This window comes from Haliaeetus albicilla, chromosome 18 (genome assembly GCF_947461875.1).
Source record: "Haliaeetus albicilla chromosome 18, bHalAlb1.1, whole genome shotgun sequence".
In the NCBI taxonomy this organism is placed as follows: domain Eukaryota; kingdom Metazoa; phylum Chordata; class Aves; order Accipitriformes; family Accipitridae; genus Haliaeetus; species Haliaeetus albicilla.
In genome coordinates this window covers 26,542,143-26,562,179 of record NC_091500.1, presented here as the reverse complement: position 1 = coordinate 26,562,179, position 20,037 = coordinate 26,542,143, and the positions used below count along the sequence as shown (strand labels likewise).

Genomic DNA, 20,037 nt, shown 5'->3' with positions numbered 1-20,037 from the left:
GCAAGGTTGTCTAGTTTGTCATTTGGTTCCTGGGTTTACAAGTACTGTCAGGATTTACAGTTACTTAAAACAGCTGTGTATTCAGTACAGAAGAAAGCAATGCAGCTTTGTAGGAGGATATTGACTGCAGGTTCTTTCAAAGGACTAAGAAAGTAAATAATGATTCCTTTAGCTTTTGTGCTTGTGCAAATTTTGAAAAACAGCGTATCACAGCTGTGCAATACATACCAGCTGACTCTCTGTTACCATAGGTGCCGATTTGTAAAGGTTGGCCTGTCAAAAAGGTAAATATATACAGTTTTACATACAATATCATAGTGATTATAGCGATGACAGAAGAAAAAGCCACAGACAGCAGTATGCTTAGGTACAGAAGCTTTTACCACTGATGCAGTGACATGCAATTGGTAAGAGAAGTTAAAATATTGTCATTTCCAGTTTATTTCTGGGTATAATCAAATATAAATGCCCATTAAACTTTTGGGATACTTTTTTCCAAGTGCAACAAAATTTCACTTTTTCATCTCAATCTAATCTCAAAATGAAAATCCTGACATTTCTGAGCCTGCCATTGCCTGTTAATTTGCAGCATCAATGCTATTAATGCTATCAATTGTATTGGGAGCTCAGTCCAACTTTTTCATCCTCTGACTTTACATTATGAAAACCAGAACAATCCTACTCAAGCATTACTCTTTTTTTCGAAGTATACATTGAACAGCAGAAGCCCTATTTTCCAGATAAAGGGTAAATGTGATGAATGCAAAGTATTTGTGTGTGTATGTGAAACAGCCATGTGCCACATGCTTATTTGCCCACACAGTGGTGACATTCAGGATTTCTGGTGCATTGATCCCTCCAATCAATTCCTTCAAGTTCTTCAGGAGTTCCACTGGATAACACAGTTTCTGTATGGATAACATGCCCTTCCTTGATGTAGGTGTGATTTGGAGGCCTTGAGACTCTAAAATGCCAATGTTCTTCAGTATGGTGGTAAAAAAAAGTACTAGATGCAATGGTTAGATGTTATAGCAGTAGTAGAAGAAAAGTCAGTGCCATTACAGCCTGCACCCTCTGCAGAAGAACCACTACAGTTGTTTTTTTATCCACTCAGCTATATGCTCCTCTCACCATTTTGAGCAGAAAAGCAATTCCAGCTCATTTGGAGGTGGAAGAATATGCTTTTCCTTTGTTCCCCTGTGACAAAGACCTTGGAGAGATTTGGCCACAGAACTCCAGATGTGGCCTCCCAAGTGCTAGAGATGTTTCCTCACTCCCTGGACCTGTTGGCTCTAGTCCTGCACTGGTGGTGAGAACAGCATCACCATGAGTCATGGTGGAGGACTGTGCTCCTCGCTGAGAGCACTCACATCTCTAAACACAGCTACTGGTGGAGGAAACCTTCCCACCGACACAGGGACAGCTGTGATTTAGCACAAAATCTACCAGAGGTCCATCTTCTGCCCTTGACAGAGTAAACTAGAGTTTTTACTAGTGGCTACTTACACACTAGGGACTCACTTTCATACCAGTAACCAAGTGTGATGACCAATCTCCTTGTGGGCTTAAAGACACCAAAGCACTTCAGAAGGATCTAAAGATACAAGTGGGCTAGAATGAAATTCTCTCACTTCAGTGGTGCAAATTAAGAGTAAATCTCATTTCAAAGGGGTTACCTGAAATGTATATAAGCACAGCAGACCGCAGATAAAGAAAAACGCTCTTATTTCTGCATGTCTGTGTGCATTTTTAGCTGCTTCATATTTTCTCCTTTTTTTCATTTGTGTGTCATGTCTGTAACACTTAAAATAGGTTTTTTTAGAATAGAATTGTCAAGAAGAGCAAAAATGTCAATAATATGCAAAGTAATTATTCCAATTAATCATGAGAAATTATTTTTTAAGCAGTTGTAAGTGGGCTAAATGATAAAACTATAAATTTGCTAGAACTTGAAATTAAAGTTAAGAAAGCTTTCACTGGTAACAGTAATTATATGGAAACACAATGTCTAAGTATTTATATTAGGCACTCGATAGCCATAAAAGTAATTTCTTTAGAGAATGATTATATTATTATATTATTATTACCCATCAGCAGTATCATCCCTAAAGCCAACAGAGATGCACTATTATAAAATGGTGAATGGGATCTTATCAAAGACCATACAGTTTAAAAAGTTGTTAAATGACAACAGTAGTACTTAGTTGTCAGCTGGTACAAACTGTTGTAATTTCACTGAAGTCAGACATTTTTCCATACTTCTTATATGCTCCCTTGCTATTTGTACAATCATTTACATCCTTAAAAGGTTCTGAAGTGCATGAGAAGACAAAAAGTAATTGAGGCTGAAGCAAATCTGTGCCATTTTAATTGTTAAATGGCAGGCTATTTCAACATATTTGTATAGTCTACCACTCCATATAACCTACTGAATTAGTAATATTATCATGTGTGCATGCATATACATTTACGTGTGTGTGTTTATAAATAATACTTTAGCATGATGACAGATTTTCCTATCCCTGACTCATAATAAACAAATTGAAGCTTTTCTTTTAACCAAAAGCACCCTCAAAGCAACATTTTGTCAAGCATCTCAATATCAGACATCATGAATACAAAAAGATTAAGAAAATTATATTGGTAAATTACCATTTTAATTCTTTCTAGTAAAATTAATTCTGTTGCATAAACTAAAAGCCTACTTCTGCGAGTGAGCTGCAGGGATGAGGCCAGTGGAAGGGGAAGAGGAGAAGACAACTCAATGGAAAACCACCTCAGAGCGTGCTCACCCTAAGGGCCGGAGGACAAGCCACCACCTGGTTTGTTAGCTGCGATAGAAATAGCTTTTGTCTTCCAGAGGAAGCAGAGCAAGAGACGGGGAAAGAGCTGTGATGTATGGGGTCTGTCAGGGACACGTGGCTTGTGCCTCAGGAGACTCTGCTGCAGGCTGCAGCGATGGCAGAGTCCAGCAGAGCCTGGACCCACCACGTTCAGCCACCACGCCACAGCTTGGAGTCCACAGTCTATTTTCTGACACACCAAAAATGCAACATGCTTGTACAATTAACAGGAAAGGTTAGCCTACCAATAATCCTCTGTGTTATTCCCAAATGTATTTTTAAATATTGATTTGTTTCTTTATCTAGAAAGTTCCAGGGGAGACTGGGAAGGAAGAGTTTGTAAGGGTGATTTTCTATGCCAGCAAAGAAAACCTAACTGTATCCCTAAGGCATGTAAGTTGGATGCCTGAAATATGCTATATGTCAGCCACAGTATTAGGAGCTGGAGATCTGCATTGGAGTGGTATTAAATATCCCTGTTCTCACAGACTACCTCTGAAACACACTCTTCTATGTCATTAAAAAGCTCTCTTCCAATATCCTTCCTAATTGCTATAAGCCTGCACAATCTGTCAAGTAAAAAATCACGGTATGCAATAAAATATGCATACCACCACATTCAAGAAGCAAAGTGGAATTGTTCAGTCAAGCATTGTGCTGGCATAAGACTAGGAGGCCTCTATTGCTTTGCCAGCACTGCTTTGATTTGAAGTTCAATAGAAACGCTGAATGATGAACAGTAAGCAGAGATTTCTCACCACATGACTATTGAGTTGTAAGTAAAACACAGAACCTGCAGTAACTGTGTGTGCTAGTGAGAATTAAAATGTTAATTGGGTTTAATGTTTCAATACTTGAACTGATGACTCAATACAGAGATTTTCTTTATATGTTGGAACATGTGTATATGTGACAAAACAGCTTCTATTTGTCTAAGGCTAAACTGTGGGGTTTCAGCCAGCTCTATATCTTGGAAAGAAAAGTTTGGGTCAACCTCAAATTCTGATGGATAGGCAAGAACCAAAGGAATTCTACCAAAGCAAGTCCCCTACAGTGCAGGCTGAGTCCAAACAACTAAACCCTTCAGCACCCGTAACAGTCTGTTTGCCAAATAGCTGAGCTCTTGTCCAACACTCAAAGCAAACAAAAACAAAGAAGTGTGTGAATAAATTAATTTTAACATATTCACACAGGTAAAATTATCAGTGGACACTGCACTGAGGATATTCCAGCCATGACAGATTTACAGCAGTGGGAAGACTCAATCTCAAGTCTCAATTGCCAATGCTCTAGCATGCTCGCTTCTCCGTACTAGAGAAAACACCTCAAGTAGATGAGTAGATGCCTGTGTCTGCTACGTGCAGACTCACCTAGTATGGTAGCAAGATTAGACAAATTAGATATTTGTGCATGCAAAGTATAGAGTAATTATAAAAGTACTTACATATCTTGTTTCACGCCCAGCTGCTCTCTGCAGCGTTGTTGACACCTTATAGAAAATAAATGGTTATATTAAGAGCAAAGAGTTATTCTGAGGAGTAACTTAGATTTTCATCATTGTGACAAGTTATTAATTGTTGAAATTCAAGAAAAATTCAGTTTTCCGTAAAGATTCATGAGATGATACTTGAGAATAAGGTATATTAAAGTTTTGCTTGAGGTGCTTACTGTAGAAAGTATCACATTTCATTTTTACCACTCAAAAACATTGATCCCACTCTATTCAAGCTGGCCTTTAAATTGCCTCTGAGAACTCCCATAACAAAAAGCTTATTAGTATACAGCCACAAGTTTGGTTGCCCCATGATATTTAAGTTACATGTGCTCACAAAATAACCTGAAACACCATCTTTTCTCATCTGCAAGAACTTGCTTTCCTCTGACCAGTCCATTCTACTTCTAAGGCATTTACTTATTACATATACTCCTTTTTCCTTCCTGTTTATGAGTCTCTTTTACCCTCAGTTTAGGCACTGTACTCGCTCATTCTGAGGTCTTCAAAATCTTTAGCTTGGTCCCTATGCTGCATCCTGGTAAACTCACCTTTTGCCTCCTTTATTTGGTTTCATGACTGCTAACAGATGCCTTCTATTTGGTTAAGGCTCAGTTCTCAATTGTCCAAGGAAGTAGGTTTTGGATGCTATAGCTCAAAAGTCCAACTTAGTAGTAGAATTTTAACCACTTCAGATTCAGTGCAGGCATTGGAAAACATTTCCTCAATAACGGTCTCTTCCTGCTTTTTGGCTACTGTACTGTTTCCATCTTTCAGCTGCCTGAAGCCTGATTCACCACTGCGTGCTGGTTGACAGAAGTAATTTCAAAAGTGAAACTGAAATTTGAAGTGTATATTGAATATACCCACTCAGGAATGCTGGTTCTGTGCCTCGTTTTTGCATGGTGGACTGTACGTTGTGCAGGATATTTTGAATGCGTTAACTTTTTGATGTGTTCCTCTGCCAAAAATCCCTTTCCTCCTGTTTCCAGCTGGATTTCTGCCATTTTCACTTTCCTATAGCTAGTAATACCAACTTAAATTTACCTGGGGTAAACTGAATACAGGACCCTCCTCCCTTGGTTATCCATCCTTCTGAGCCCAGAAGGCACACCAGTATAACATAGTGAAACCAGAAGGTTAACACCAGTATAGAAAGTAACTCCTGCCTCTCACTACCTGTTTCTGAGCTATCTGGGGTAAATGGATGTAGCAGACATCCCCCTCCTGTGAGGAGCCAGAGTTGAAAGGAAATCAGCATTTAAGAGCAAATCTACGTATTCATTTAATTATCCCATTATTTGAAAGCCAATAATGAATATGATAAAAAAAAAGAATTGTTCTGAAAGATGTTTCCAATCACTGAAGCTAGAAACATTGGCTCTTCTGTAGTAAGGACCCATAGATGGGATGAAATCTCGGAGATGGCCAGAGACCCTGCAATATGGAAGGCAAGGTGTGAAGGATTTCTTTCTCATGGATCCTCACCTCTGAAACCTCAATAAACAGCTTCTCTTTCACAACATAACTCCTTCTGACTTCAGGGAAGCATCCTGCAACAAAGACTGCACTGACTCCAGGGATACAGTTCTGTCCTTCCACGTCTTTTAAATCGCCAGACAATTCTGCTGATGTCGCGTCTCTTAACTGAAGCTTTCTGTTGCCATGGGCCTTACTGTTGTGATTTTTATTTACTTTATGTCCACCTGGAAAGAGCATTTGGGCATATTCACCTACCTTGCCAACATCTGACTCCGTGCTCATCTGCAGGAAACTTGGGGAAGATTCGCATCGGCGCTGGAAAATTATTTTCAACAGAGAACTGACTTATTAATGACAAGAGACAAAAGGAAAGGAAGACAAAAAGTCAATCCCACATACTGACGGGTTACCATAGTCAGCGGGTCCTGCAGAACTTGGTCAATGACAGCACACAGCTCTTCCGTTTGTTGTCTGAGCTGGGCAGGGGAGCACATCTGAAAAAGGAGGACACATCGCTCAGTGAACCTTTGCTTCTTGTTTTCAAATAGAGATTTGAAAGAGATAAAACAGCACTACCTCTGAATGGGTGTCCAAAGCAGTGCCTTCAGTCACACTAGCAGTCTTGGTTGGCTCTTCTAATGCCTGCAATTCAAAAGATTTTAACGTGATCGTGAGTTCAAAATTGTAAAAACCAAGCAAACCTACACTTTTTTGCAATACTGTGTTTCCAAATGTGGCACTTCTCATTTCACCACGGAAAGATGGAAAAAGAAGAAATTACAGGAATATTAAGGTTCTTCAGGTTACCAACTTCTGATTCAGAATTGGGGGGGAGGGGGACATTGCAGAGAGGGAGAGAGCTAAGGTGAATTGTCTCTACTTTTAGAGATCAGAAACGACCAGTTTAAATAGCCTTCTCCAACAACTCCCCCCTCCTTCACAGCCAATGTAATGCAGTGAACGTGCCCTGTGTGCCACAGGGGTGTCGGGGGGGGCTGCCTGCCGCACACCATCGGAGGAAACCCACCGGCTGTAAGCAGGCAGACAAGGCAGGGTCCAAGCACGCAGGAGGCTCTTTCTTTTCCTCCAGTAGACATTTTCTTTAAAAAGTGTCTCTTGTTTAAAGAGGATGGTGATTCCGCATTGCAATAAAACCAGTGCTTGATGGTTTTGGATTTTAGCCTGAAATCACAGTTGTATAGAGCGAAATATGTGCTATACATATGCGATACCGCACTAAAACATGGCTGGTCTAAGCAGGCATGCAATCTCTCCAAAACGAAACACAAGCTTCTTGTGCTTGGATATACCTCTTGCTTTCCTATGCCCGTACTTGGAGCAGGCTTGAGAACATAGAGAATCAGTTCGCTGATCAATTCACTTTATCAGGAAACTAACAAAACACCCTCAAAAGCCAAACTCCAGTGCTCAGTTCCCTTTTCATCTTCATCCAGAGTCTTCAAGGCACACTCTCACCACCATCACGCATTTCTGCTTTGAAGAGATTTCCAAACAGACTCCATGCCAAGACCAAAAATTACTCTGGAAGCCTGCTGATGCATGAAGCTGGACTATAGGGGAGGGACCTGCAGGGTTTGTGGATTTTTTTGGTTAACACATTATGTTTTTCTGAAGTTTCATTTTGCTAGTTATTTGCAAAAGATAAATGGTAATAAGAGAAAAAAAAGAGCATTGTTGTAAAAGACTTTTTCATGATTGTGGGATTCTGTGGGAACTGACTGATCCCAGTAAGGTGGGTACCAGGGCTGCCAGTCACAGAAGACATATGTGGAGGTGGGGGGGAAATGGCAGAATCTTTAAAAAAAAGAAAATAAGCATATACTTAAGTAATTATTTCTGAGTTTAATCTTGCTGAGTACAATTTTTTTTTCTCTCCTTGCCCAGCTACTGGAAGCATACATCTATGTATGCAGAACTGAAAAGTAATGTTCTCATCTCCGCTAGCTCATCACTGTTATCCAGCTAAATTCTCAGATCAAAAGACAGTCCTGTAGAAGAGGAGGGGTCAGCTAAAGAGGGCTCAGCACTACACTCGAGTACTGTATCTGCTGTTCAGCTTCAGCTGAGATTACATCCTCCTGGTAAATATAAAATGAAGTGATAAAATTAAGTAGAAGAGTCATTCCAGTACCTACTGGGACCAGGATTGCCAAAGCAGCCTGTTGTAAAGAGATGATGAGTCTGAATGTGAGTTAGGAAAAACAGCAAATTTTAATCAGTCACAAGTTCAGAATGGAGAAATTGCTAAGCTTCTCAAAACCTCCAAGAAATCAGTAGGGTAATGAACATCATAATTGTTAAGAAAAAAAACATATTTCTGTTTCACATTCAATTCACCGGAGCAAGTGGGAGAGGGTGAACACAATCAAGGGTAGGAAACAACTACCCAGAAGATACCGAGGAATCTTTCTTGAGGAACTACAGGCACATCCACAAGTCTCTGTTCAGAACCAAGACTCTGGATAATTTAAGTACCAAACATCCAACAGTTTCAGTGGAAATTGGCATTATATCTTTCCATTTTGGAGCCTTCGTTGACTGAAGAACTCAGGTGAGCACAGCACCAAGGCCCATGCGCTCCACAGTCCCCCTGAGTGTTCTTCTCCCTTTTTAAACCTTTGGGGAAGGAAAATTTTCATGTTCAAAGTGATCCATCTAATTTCTTTCACTGTTGTTTTATCTATCTTCTTTTTTTTTTTCTATTTGAACAGCCTGAGTCCTCCAAAGAAAAAGAAGAAACGATAACTAGATTTTAGGCAGCGCTATGACCTCTACAAAGAAAAAAGGTTCCGTTTAATCCATTGTTAGCTTTTCAAAGTACAACTCAAATTTTTTTTCCAGCAGAGCCTTTTTTTCTTTTTACATTTCTACATAGAGAAAAATGTGAGCTTAAAAAAAGTACAACTAGTGTTCCTGAACTCATTACTGGAGTTATCATGCAATAATGTTATGATTAATTTAAAGCATTAGTGCTATCTAGGGTACTGTTGACTAGTGCTGTCAACAGTATTCAAGCTTCATTTCCTATGCTGATGGTCTAACAATATCAAAAGTGGACCTATTTGGGCATTCAAATTTTTTTTATTATATATGAAGAACAATAGTAAGACCACAATTTAAAAGACAAGAACAATTTAGAGAATGCAAATGTATTTGTGACAGAATTTAAATGTTCAGATGAAATAACCAGTTGCTGAACCACTAATTTTTTCCTTGCAAAGGGCAACTTTGAGGGTGTGATGCACATATGCCATTGACGTCAGTGATGACTACAACCCTTCCCTCCTCTTTCCCCCAAGCTATCTGATTGCTAAAGCTGTATCAGAGCTGAAAGGATACTGGTAAATGATCCGAACAGGATCTCCAATATTTTGTTAGAAGAATGAAAGCTTTTGACAACACACAGGAAATATAGAACATAGTTTCATTCACCAATGAACCACATCAATAGAAGGAGAAAAAACAAATATTGTAACCTTCCTTCTTATTGTATTGTGAAAACCCTGGGCTGAGCAAAAGCCAAGAAGTTTCCTCTTCTTTTATTTCTCCTGCATATTTTTCCCATCAATATCTTTTCCTAAGCCCTCAGCAAATGCAAAAAAATCCCTTCACATACCATGAGTTCCTTTAACTTATTCCTTGAAGATCCTGGGAGATGATACTAAAAAGACCTGACTACTTTTCCTCTTATAAAATAATTGATAAAGCTCCACGGCCTTTGAAAGAAAGAGGGACCTCATAGCCTGCTTTTACACTTGCAGCTTGGTTATTATTACAGATGAACTAGGTCCTTTATCACTCTACGAATGCACAAATTACTTCCTTTCTTTCTTACCCCTAGGTATTTATCCCTAGCCTTAAGAAACATTTTGACATGAACACGTAATCTGGATGCAAGAAATTCACTGAGTGCACACCAGAAATACTTGGGGAAAACTAAAATCTTTTTTTATCAAAATGTTCTCAACAAAGTGTTGTCAGAAGTGCTTTCCAGGTCCAGAAAGGTCCTGACATACTTGATAATACTCAACTGTCCAGCAGTTAGGTCTATCATCTGAAAGGGGGAAAAAATGGTTTCCAAGTTCCTGCTGTATGACTTCAAAGAGCAACTTGAATCTGCATTTGCCATGATCGGCCCCTATACCAATGGATGTTTGATAATACAATAGGTAAGAGTTCTGTCAAGGCAAGAACTTAAAGCTGGGTCTCCAGTGTAGCAGATCACTACCATATTTCCTCAGCTGCATTTCTTTCTTTTCACCAAAAAAAACCCTTACCCTCTTTTTCCTTCTGCATGAGGAGGCAAATGTTTTGTTTTGTTTATTTTTTCTTTTTTTCCTGCACAAGGAGAATACATTGCACTGCTGGCAGTCTGCTGGGTAGGTGATGGGATGCAAGCATGCAATTACTAAGTCTTTGGAGTTTTCCTAGAAGTGTAACATCATATGGTAAGACTGTTTTAGACTCTCTTGAAGCTAGCTAAATTGCATTGTGACAAGAGAAAATAGGAACAGCCATAAACAGACAAAATCAATAACCTAAAGTATTTGTTCTTTAAGACAGAAGATTTTTTTTCTACATTTATTTAAAATTGAAATTATAGTTCTCTACTTCTAATTAATTGATAAATACAAGCCAGATAAGTCAACAGTGCTTTCATTTGCACCTCCTCCATCCACAGCCAGTTATACCTAGTGCTTTCCAGAAGACGTGGTAAGTGTGGCATAAGCCTCGACTGGAAGCAGGTGTGCTTCATGGCACACCCCATCATCCTGGTTTCACCGCAGTTCAAAGTGGGGGAAATCTGAGCAGAACATTTGTAGTGCCTCTCCCCCTCAAGTCTGCACGCCCAGGTTTCCTTCCCATCGAAATGATGCCCAGATAAGAGAAGTTCACCCCAATCAGCCTGCAGAGGGGGGGGTGTATCTGGACAGACACAGCAAACACAAATTCCCCTGCATAGACCTAGCTGTAGACCAACGACCACTGAATTGTTAAGAGAAGGCTTTTTTGGTTTGCAATTCCAAGGCATCCAACAGTTTTGAAGTTACATCGCAAATCTGACATAATTCTGAAGATGAAGTAGGATCTGGTTCAAGAGACTGTCTACTTAAAGTTAAGAATTTTTCTGTAGCTCCCTGAAATAAACCTTTCATGACTATCTATTTTGACTGAAAGACATTTTTATAGATATTTGATAAATACAATCTCTAAATAATAGATGTATTACTTTTTAAATACTACCTGATTAGGAATGGAATTTTGAATTAGACTGTGATCACATCTATATAACTGTAGAAGGTATACAAAAGTGAGTGTCAGTAGAGGGGTGACTCACTAACTCAAGGTTAGTAAGACCAGAAGGAACCACAGTGATCACCTAGCCTGACCTTTTCTTTAAACCACAGAACTCTCTGGAATTACTGTATGAAGTGCCAGAAAAGTGTCCTGTCTTGATTTTTCAATTTCTGTGATAAAGAGCCCATTTCAGTCTCCAGAATTTTTTTGTAATGGTTACTTAATTCTTTCTGTTAAACTTTTGCCTTATGCCTACATTAAACTTGTCCAACTTCCTCTTCTAGCCCCTGGATCATACCATCTGATGGGCTGACGAGTTCATTATCGGTGGACCTCCTTTATTGCTCTGAATTGTGTGGCTTTCATGGCACTGCTGACTGACCATGGTTACCACCACCTCATTATCCCCATCTCTGCTCTCCTTGCCCAGGCACTGGGGAGCTGTGCCCTTGCTGGTGAGGACACCGTCTTGCCAGCCTTGCTGTCACACCAGTTCCTGGTTCACCTTCCCTGGCAGAGCCTGACCATGCTGAGGAAAAGTCCCTTAAAAACAAGTTTTTGCTCTTCTGGCTCTGTAGGAAGTTACAGCCCAATCTTCCAAGAGATAGCCTGGATTTTTCTGAGCAGAGCACAGGTGATGCGAGGAACATCAGGTTCATACAAACTCCAACAGCTGGAAAGCATGCCAGTTATGAGATTTGATATTAAGTCACTTCTGGGGTTGCCAAAGTATACATATATATAGTCAATAAGCCTTTTCTTCTCTGCTAATGAGCACAGATTTGAACAACTCGCATTGAGTAAGAGTACTGGAGGATAAGAAGATGTTCTAGAAAAACCATTAAGATGGTGATAGCCTAATGGCTTCATAAGAAGTTGAAAAATGCTGGCTGAAATTAAAGCATCTACACACACATAAAAGAAAAAAATTGAATTGAGAAAGGAAGTTAGACACAAGGAGACAATTTAGAGGCAGACAAAGCATTGTACCTTACATGACATATCAAAGACAGTTTTCTCTCATGGGATCTAATTAATACTGCACATGAATTGTCACTAGGATCACCCACATGTCAGTTCTGACTAATCTTATTTCTCATGACTACTCAAATTAAGTAATATAATTACTCACACGGTAGAAAAAGTTGACTTCTGAGAATGTGAGTTTCTAGTTCAATCACATAGCAAAACACTTTTTTAGCACTTTAGGCAGATGATGTATTCATAATCATGCATTCAGCTCTGTAATATTTATGCCTTGCAGATATTACAAGCCTTCCTTCCTTGCTAAAAGAAGAAAAAAGCCACTCGAAAACTTCTTTTCCACATAACCTTTATCTTAATCTTAATAAAACATCACTTATGTAGTTAAAATCTCATTGTCTTCAATCTCTTTTTAATCTAGGGTATAAAATACATTCCATAAAATGGGAGCAACATAATTACTGTCATTGAGCTACAACGTGGCATGAGTTCCTTCCCAGTTCCCTCCCCGATATTTTTGAGGGGAATACTTGGATATTAGGGCTCGGTACAATGGGGCCTGCATGTGCCACGTCACTCCTTCATGCTTCTTTAAGAGCCGTACTCCAAATGCACGTCAGCTAACACAACAGGACTAGCTTAGGAGCACTGTAATTAGCTGCTGGTATGGATCAATAGCAGATTATTGTCCATAATTCCCAAAATGAGAGAAATCGTGTAGTCAGGCCATACTGAAACATAAAATTTACAAAGTAAATTAGTCAAGAACCTCTCCTGAAGGCAAATCCTGTAGCAGAAAATGGATTTCTTATTAGTTTTACATGACTGTGCTTTTGCTACTGAAGGATACACCAAAGATAATGTTTTCAATAAAGCGGTGGGAATCCAAACGTCTCTATCTAAATACAGGTATCTTCTGAATCATTACTTTTTCTACAGATACTAGCATTAGATTGTACAATTCAGTCTTATGTATTGGGGATAAGTAGCACACAGCTTGTGAGTCAATGCCCCGGAGAACATCAGCAAGACCATCAGAAGGAATCCCTTTCTTCGGAAGAAGCGCAGTCAGATGGCTGACATTAACCCACTAGTTCACATCAGGAGTGTGCTCTCAAAGTGAATACCCTGCTCAAAGTCCCATACCTGACTTGGTTTGCAGAGTAGTGCAGTCTCAGAGTGCACAAACTGGATGCCTTTTAGGTTAAGTCAACCCTGAAGTAGCATTTCAGGAATACACCAAATGCTTCCAGTCACTAACGGGCACTCTGCCCAAACAAAACCCTTCCAAAATACATTCCGCAGGGGTGTAGGATCCCCTGCATCAGCTATTTTCCTCTACAGAGCCATTTCTATTGGACCACATTGCATGCTAACGCAGACGTAGCCTTCGTTAGCACATTCAAGATTTAAGGAAGGGAAGGATCAGGTTTTATGCAAATAATTAAAAAATCATTCAAGATTAAAAGAACACTGGAAAAGAAAGGATGTCCCTTTTTTAAAAAAAACAAAAACAAAAACAAAAAAACCCCAAACTTAGTTATAGCAGTTAACTGATAACTACTAGGTCACAATCAGTAATATTTCATGGACAAAATTATCATATTCAAAATTTTTACATGGTTAAGTTCACCCTCTCCAGTGTCTTTAGGCTCTGTAAACTCCTAGTGAAATCAGCTGAGCTGTGTATGTGAATACATATTTAAATGTGCAGTTAGGAATCCTTAATCTTACAGAAATTAATCAGAGGTTAAGTTCCTGAACTAGGTCCACAGATTTTTCTGATAAAGCTATAAACTGGATGTCAGAGTGATTAAGCATGCCTTTAAACATATAAGACACTTAGCTCATTGCTCATCATGAGAAATTTTTGTTAAACTTAGTGGGCTATTCTTTTGTGCAAAACTAATTTGGGAAAAAAACTTTAAAAAATAGACATTGGTGGGTACTTTGAACCCTCCAATGCAAAATTTACATTTTCAATTGACTTCCAAAGATGAATTATCTAAATAAGTACTATAAAACCCAGTCCTTGTTGGTTGTGTCCTTGGTAGTAAATAAATGCACTAGAGACTGTTCTTTGGCTCTATCATCCTGCCCTACAGAAAAAGATTGTTACCACAAGCTATGTACTGGGAACAGCCCCCTGGCCCATGCTAACTGTTGAAGTGCTCAGGGAAGTTGTTTGGGAGGAGGCCAGTGCGATGGCCAGGACTGTTCTCACAGTTTAACAATACAGCTGGTCAAATTTGCCTATCTTGGGATGTTAAATTTACTAGTATAAGCATAGCCATTGAATAATCATTAATTGACCAAGACCTACTGATTGGTAGGTCCCAGAATAGCAGTGCTCCAGACACTTTCCAATAACAAAACAGACTTTGAGATGTTGCCATAAATGGCAATTCCTTCAGGACACTTTTTTTCTTACAGTGAATTTATTTGCAGAAATTCAGATTTCTGAAGGCTTTGATCTTCAGTGGAAAGTGGTTGACCCTGAAAAATAGTTGGAATTATAATCCTGAGCAGTTAGTTCCAGAGCTTACATTCTGCAATATCACCCACAGAAATGTCAGAATACGTACATAAAGTCGAATGGTCTTAAATATACAGTGCAATTACCATGTCTTTGAGCAAACACTAACCTTCTGTTCCATAAGTAATGTGTTTGTAGGGATTGCTGCAAATGCCTTGTAGCTTGTCTTGATCTTGTACTGCTAAAAGGGTAAACCAGAAAGCAGGAAGAGACGTAAAACAGGGTAGAAGGAGAAGGAGAGAGAGGGAAGAGAGGGGAAAGGTACGACAGAATGAAAGACGATTCCAATTGTCTTGCAGACACGTTGCAACAATATAATGCTTACGTATTACCTAGGAAAGCTATTTCTTAAAGAAAATCTAGTGTTTCTGTTAAGATTTTAAAGGATTGTAACCTACATCTTTTGCTTTTAGGAATGAAGGAGGACGAAGTGAATTCCCTGTAACAGCTTGCAACTTCCAAAGTGATTTTGACCACTTTCTGCTGATTACTATCCTTAAATGAGTATCAGGAGAGGCTGTGAGTTTTTTCCAAGTTTGCTTGTGATTTGATATGATAATGCACAGCTACTTCTGCCAGTACATGTACCTCAACAACTGCTGCTGTGGGGTGTGATCCTGGACCTCTAGGTAAGAGGGATTTCTGTGATTGCTTTAATGAGACTGATTAGGATCCTTAAATGCTGAATTACTTGTGTGAGTGGATAGATCATTTAAGTCATGTCACAGCTTGTCATCTCCTGAATAAGTAACTCTACCACCCAAGCAAATACTTCAAAACAAGTATAGGAACTTTCACACTCTAACGAAGTATACAGAACTGACAAATCTAAACCAGAGAAAACGCATGGGTTTGGGTACAAAAATTCTAAGATCAGCCTTAAAAATTATTCTTTTGAAATGATTTCTATTTTAGACTATATTAGCTTGCCCAGTTATTTTTAACTCTTTAGAAACCATTCTTACTATATTTTCTTGGCAATTATGGGGGTTGAATTCGGTAATTTTTAAATCATTGATGAGATTCTTCTACACTTACATGAGTTCAAGAGCTAGGGCTCTTAATCACATGACTGCTAGAATTTATCTTTTTTAACAATTAAGTAGGGATTTGCTGCATTGTTCCCTTTTCAGCAACATTCTAATAAATAATCACAAATTCACACAATAGACTTTTAAGTTATTCATTGATTATTTCTGTGATAATCATCCAGAAATAAAGTTACTTGTTAATCAGTTGAGGTGTTTTAATGTACCATCGTCTATAGCAGTGAATACTGGTGATTATGAGATAAGGGGCTGAGCAGCATGCTGTACTTTCGGTCATTCTTTTGTCACTTTCTTCTTTTCTTTATATCTAATAAAAGTCTCGATAACAGCAGAGGGGCCAAAATTTTAATTCAGATAAGAGAAACTTATATCATCTTCAGTCCTCTCTTGCAATATTGTAGGACACTAGCTTTTAATCCTTTCTATACAGAGTATTATGTTTGCTTTCTACTTTACTCATATTTCTTAGTCAGAAGTTGGACAGTGACAGCCATTCAAGAAGTAAATAATCACAATAATCATATTGAATGGACTGTCTGACAAAGCAGATGAACGCAAATGCTGGAACTGCACTTCTTTTTCTTTTTTTTGGGGGGTGGGGGTGGGTAGTAGTTCATATGAGATTTAGTGATTCTAACTTGGATGTCTACCATGTAGGTGCTTCAGTCAAAACTAATGCCTTTTATAGTGATAAGCGTTTCTACAGGATAATTCATCTCATCCCAAAACAGGCACCTAGAAAGGTAAAATAAAATCATCCTGTAAATGCACCCTATTCCCTCCATTAGCTATAATACAATTGCCCAAGTTGTGCTTGGATATCTAACAGTCAAATGTCAAAAGTCACGTGAGTTGAATCCTGCCCTTTGAACATTCAGACAGCAACACTTTGCTATAAATGTGTGTGGTTTCATATATATATTTATGTATATACAAAATCTATATGCAGATAAGACATAAAACACTGCTCACTGAAGTAAGATGGAAGACCAAAACTCCAAATATTAAAATTGCCATATCCACAAAATGTATCTTTGTTTGCTTATAATTGATATTCAATCAAGAAAATTATATAATTGAATATGTAAATGAAATGCAGTATCTTCACTAGCCTGTAGGCTTTTTATCTGATGAGATGGGTATCATATACAATGGGAATACTGTGACCACTTTGAAGTTAGTTGTACTGTTACATGACCTAAACAAAGACATATCAGACTGTTAAAATGCAAAAGTTTCATCGCTTCCAGATACTGTAGAACCTGTGAGAAATGTGCTGTTGTCACAGTGTCTGAGTGGAAAGTCTTTAATTCAGTTTCTCATCAATATGAATATGTTTCTGGACACATTAGTTCACATTACTTAAAATTATTATTCAATGCCTAAATACATTTAGTATTCTGGTTCATAGAAATCTAGCAGTTATTTTTAAACTGCCGTGGACAGTTAGGTCTTCTAGCCTGCACCATGGTACGCTCAAAAGCAAACCAACTCCAATATCAAAGCTCAGGCAAATATCAGCCTGGGAAGTTTGGGGGGAAATGTCCTACTTTTCTTGCTGAAATGAACACCTATGGTACCAACAGGGCATTGCAAAGTGTGCTAGACACATACCTATAGAGGCTTAAAATCAGCGACTAACCATGGCAGTGCAGAGCTCCTCATGAGTAATCTTTCCTGCTTTGTGGTAGATTTTTGCAGCTGTACTGAGCTCAGTGTTGCTACAGTTACCTTTTTTCCCTGGCTGTTTTGGGTAGATCTACACGCATTCCCGTGCTACATTTAAATAGGAAAAATCAAAGAATATGTAGGAATGATACCTCATGAAACCACTGCAAAGGGTTTTTAAACAACAGCCAGAAATTTTTGTTCTAATCTGCTCCTGCAGAATCAGCAATTTTACCTGTCTCCACTCCATCCTACTGTTCATTTTGCTATATCAGGTCCATGAGGACACTATTAAAGTGTCTGCAAAGCCCAGGGAGAGGGGTTTTATTTCCTGTGTTCACCCACAGTTCACACTTCACACTGATCTGTGGATTTAGGTTTATATTCACTTTGCAAAACAGCCATATTTTTAAATCATTGGCAAACATAAAGATAAATAAATATATAAAGCATGGGAAAGCACATGTGTTTATATGTATAAATGCAAACAGTTAAATAAGTTCATAGGTTATTCTTTGATTTGCATGAATTGGTGCATGCATATGCATAGACATAGAAAAGCTCTCCATTAAAGAATCCTTTTTGCATAATTGCTTTGATATCATGCTAATGAAAAATACTGAAAAGTACATCTAATGTCAAAATTCTGGTTTTATAGCTGTTGGTTTAATACATGTCTTAACGTTGTTTCAACTGCTGTTGAAGCAACGTTAAGGTTGCAAAATTACACATGCCAAAGTCAAGCACTTCTAGACACTGTGCTTTTCCCTTGATATTCACTTAGCACATTCATACATGCAAAAATTTTGTCATGCATCAACAGTCATCAGATGGAGCAACCTGCTTTTTGTCTAGTTCTGAAGTTGAGCTGATTGGCACTAAAGAGACCTAGATGCTGCTTAGGACACTAATGTGGTCTCTCCTCAATCTTTTCCTTTTTTCTGTGGAAATAAACTGAGATCTGAGGTTGGAGTGTTACCAGAGAGCCTGGTACCATTAACACAGCAAGCAAGTTCATTGAGCTATGCCTTAAACTAGGTATGGAAATAAATGAGAGCGGGAGGAAAGGAGGATGTCGAATACACACTAGTATCAACTATGAATGAAGTCTCAGCCTCACATTTCAAAGCCACAAGAGACCTTTCCTGCACTGAACACTGAGCTGCATTCGATTTAGAGATTTCAGATCTTCCACATCGCCAGTGGAGCCAGCGTTGGCTCTGTGGTTAAAAATTGCACCAGAGTAACAGCCCAAGTCTCTTAAACTGGTGTATACTCTCCCAGTCTCCATGGGGTGGTGGGGCAGTTTCAAAAGTGCCACCATATCACATGATAAAGCAGAATTAGCAGCAAAAGGGACAGTAGGAAAGACAGAAAGGGTGTAATAACCCCTGCAAATATAAACACAGGCAAAATCTCTGTGTCACAAGCAGAGAATTTCTTTCCTGCCAGAGTCTCTCACAGTGCTCATTGCACTGACTAGCAGAAACCACAACTGCTTTGCAATCTGCAGGCTCAGTCATGCATTCCAGTTTTGTCTTGGGGGCTTCTCTCTTGGAATTTCTACAGTTTCATTTCTCTTTTTGTTTCCTTGGTACCGACAGGGGGTAGTGACACTGTACAGCTGTGCTTGGCACAATGGTTCCCCTCGGTCGTTTGTTTTTTTTAAAAGAACCATTCATGACAATTGCTACTTTGTGCTGATTTAAACCTCTCATTTTCAATTAACATTTTCCAAGCAGTTCAAGTCACCCCTGCCATGGCCAAGCTGTTAGGAACACATTTGACACAATTTGATTTGGCAGACCAGGCTGTAATTTTGTGCTGTGAACAAATAAATCGATAAACTCTGATAGCCTTTCGGTGATAGGCAAAGCTCAGGTATCAGCAAGAGGAGGCACAAAGGAAGCACAGTGTGCAGAGATGAAAGAGGTTGGAAAGCTTTCTGCAGCTCTGATGTCTTCTGCCACCAGCTCTTCCTTTTTGCATAGCAGTTCCTTTTGCTTTCACCTACCTGCTGTGTGTTTTCTGATCAGCTTTCCTTTCCTTCCCCTTCCCATCCTTGAGATTTATCTTTAGGTTTAAAGTGTGACTGGTTCCCAAGCCCTCCTGCAGCAGTCACCAGCATTGCTTATTCTCGCTCTGCTGGGGCTCCCCCACCTGCGCCTGGATGATGAACAGCGGGAACGTGGCTGATCCCTCGAGTGTGAGACTTTCATATTTGCAGTAGTTCGTGTTGTAGGAAGCTTGGCTTTTTTTTTTTTCCCCCTCATCCTCTGTCTAGCACAAGATCAGAGAAGTACCAAAGAAAGGGAAGAAGCAGAAGACTGTCCTTGTCTTCCCTCTCTGGCTCTTGACCCCAAAGTCCCTACTCAGGCCGAGCTCAGCTGTGCCCCTGGGCTGGTCCCAGACTGGCCGGGCAGAGTCCAACCTCCTGGGGAGTGGGGAGGACAAGTGGGACGAGGTGCTGGGGAATCAGTTGTCACTGGAACCACCAGTTCACATCAATCAGATTAAGCTGCTTCTAGCTCAGCCCTGCACCTAAGATCACCATATTTCTCTTCCTTTCAGTAGGAATACCTGCACATTGACATTTGCATGGGGTATATAGAACATGTTTTATGGTTTATTTTTTACACACCAGTGTTTTAGGTGAGCTTTAAA

General features: G+C 39.3%; 1 protein-coding gene across 2 annotated transcripts in view; it reads right to left on the bottom strand.

Annotated features, from left to right (window-relative positions):
• Window positions 1-20,037, bottom strand: part of MLIP (muscular LMNA interacting protein) — a 142,157-nt gene that overhangs the window by 37,933 nt on the left and 84,187 nt on the right. For both annotated transcript variants that reach the window (XM_069805972.1, XM_069805973.1), the window contains 6 exons: window positions 14,766-14,837; window positions 6,394-6,459; window positions 6,228-6,311; window positions 6,073-6,132; window positions 4,288-4,332; window positions 229-273 (listed from right to left, as the gene is read on the bottom strand). In XM_069805972.1, coding sequence (XP_069662073.1) covers window positions 229-273; window positions 4,288-4,332; window positions 6,073-6,132; window positions 6,228-6,311; window positions 6,394-6,459; window positions 14,766-14,837 — 372 coding nt within the window. The remainder of the gene's footprint in view (window positions 1-228; window positions 274-4,287; window positions 4,333-6,072; window positions 6,133-6,227; window positions 6,312-6,393; window positions 6,460-14,765; window positions 14,838-20,037) is intronic.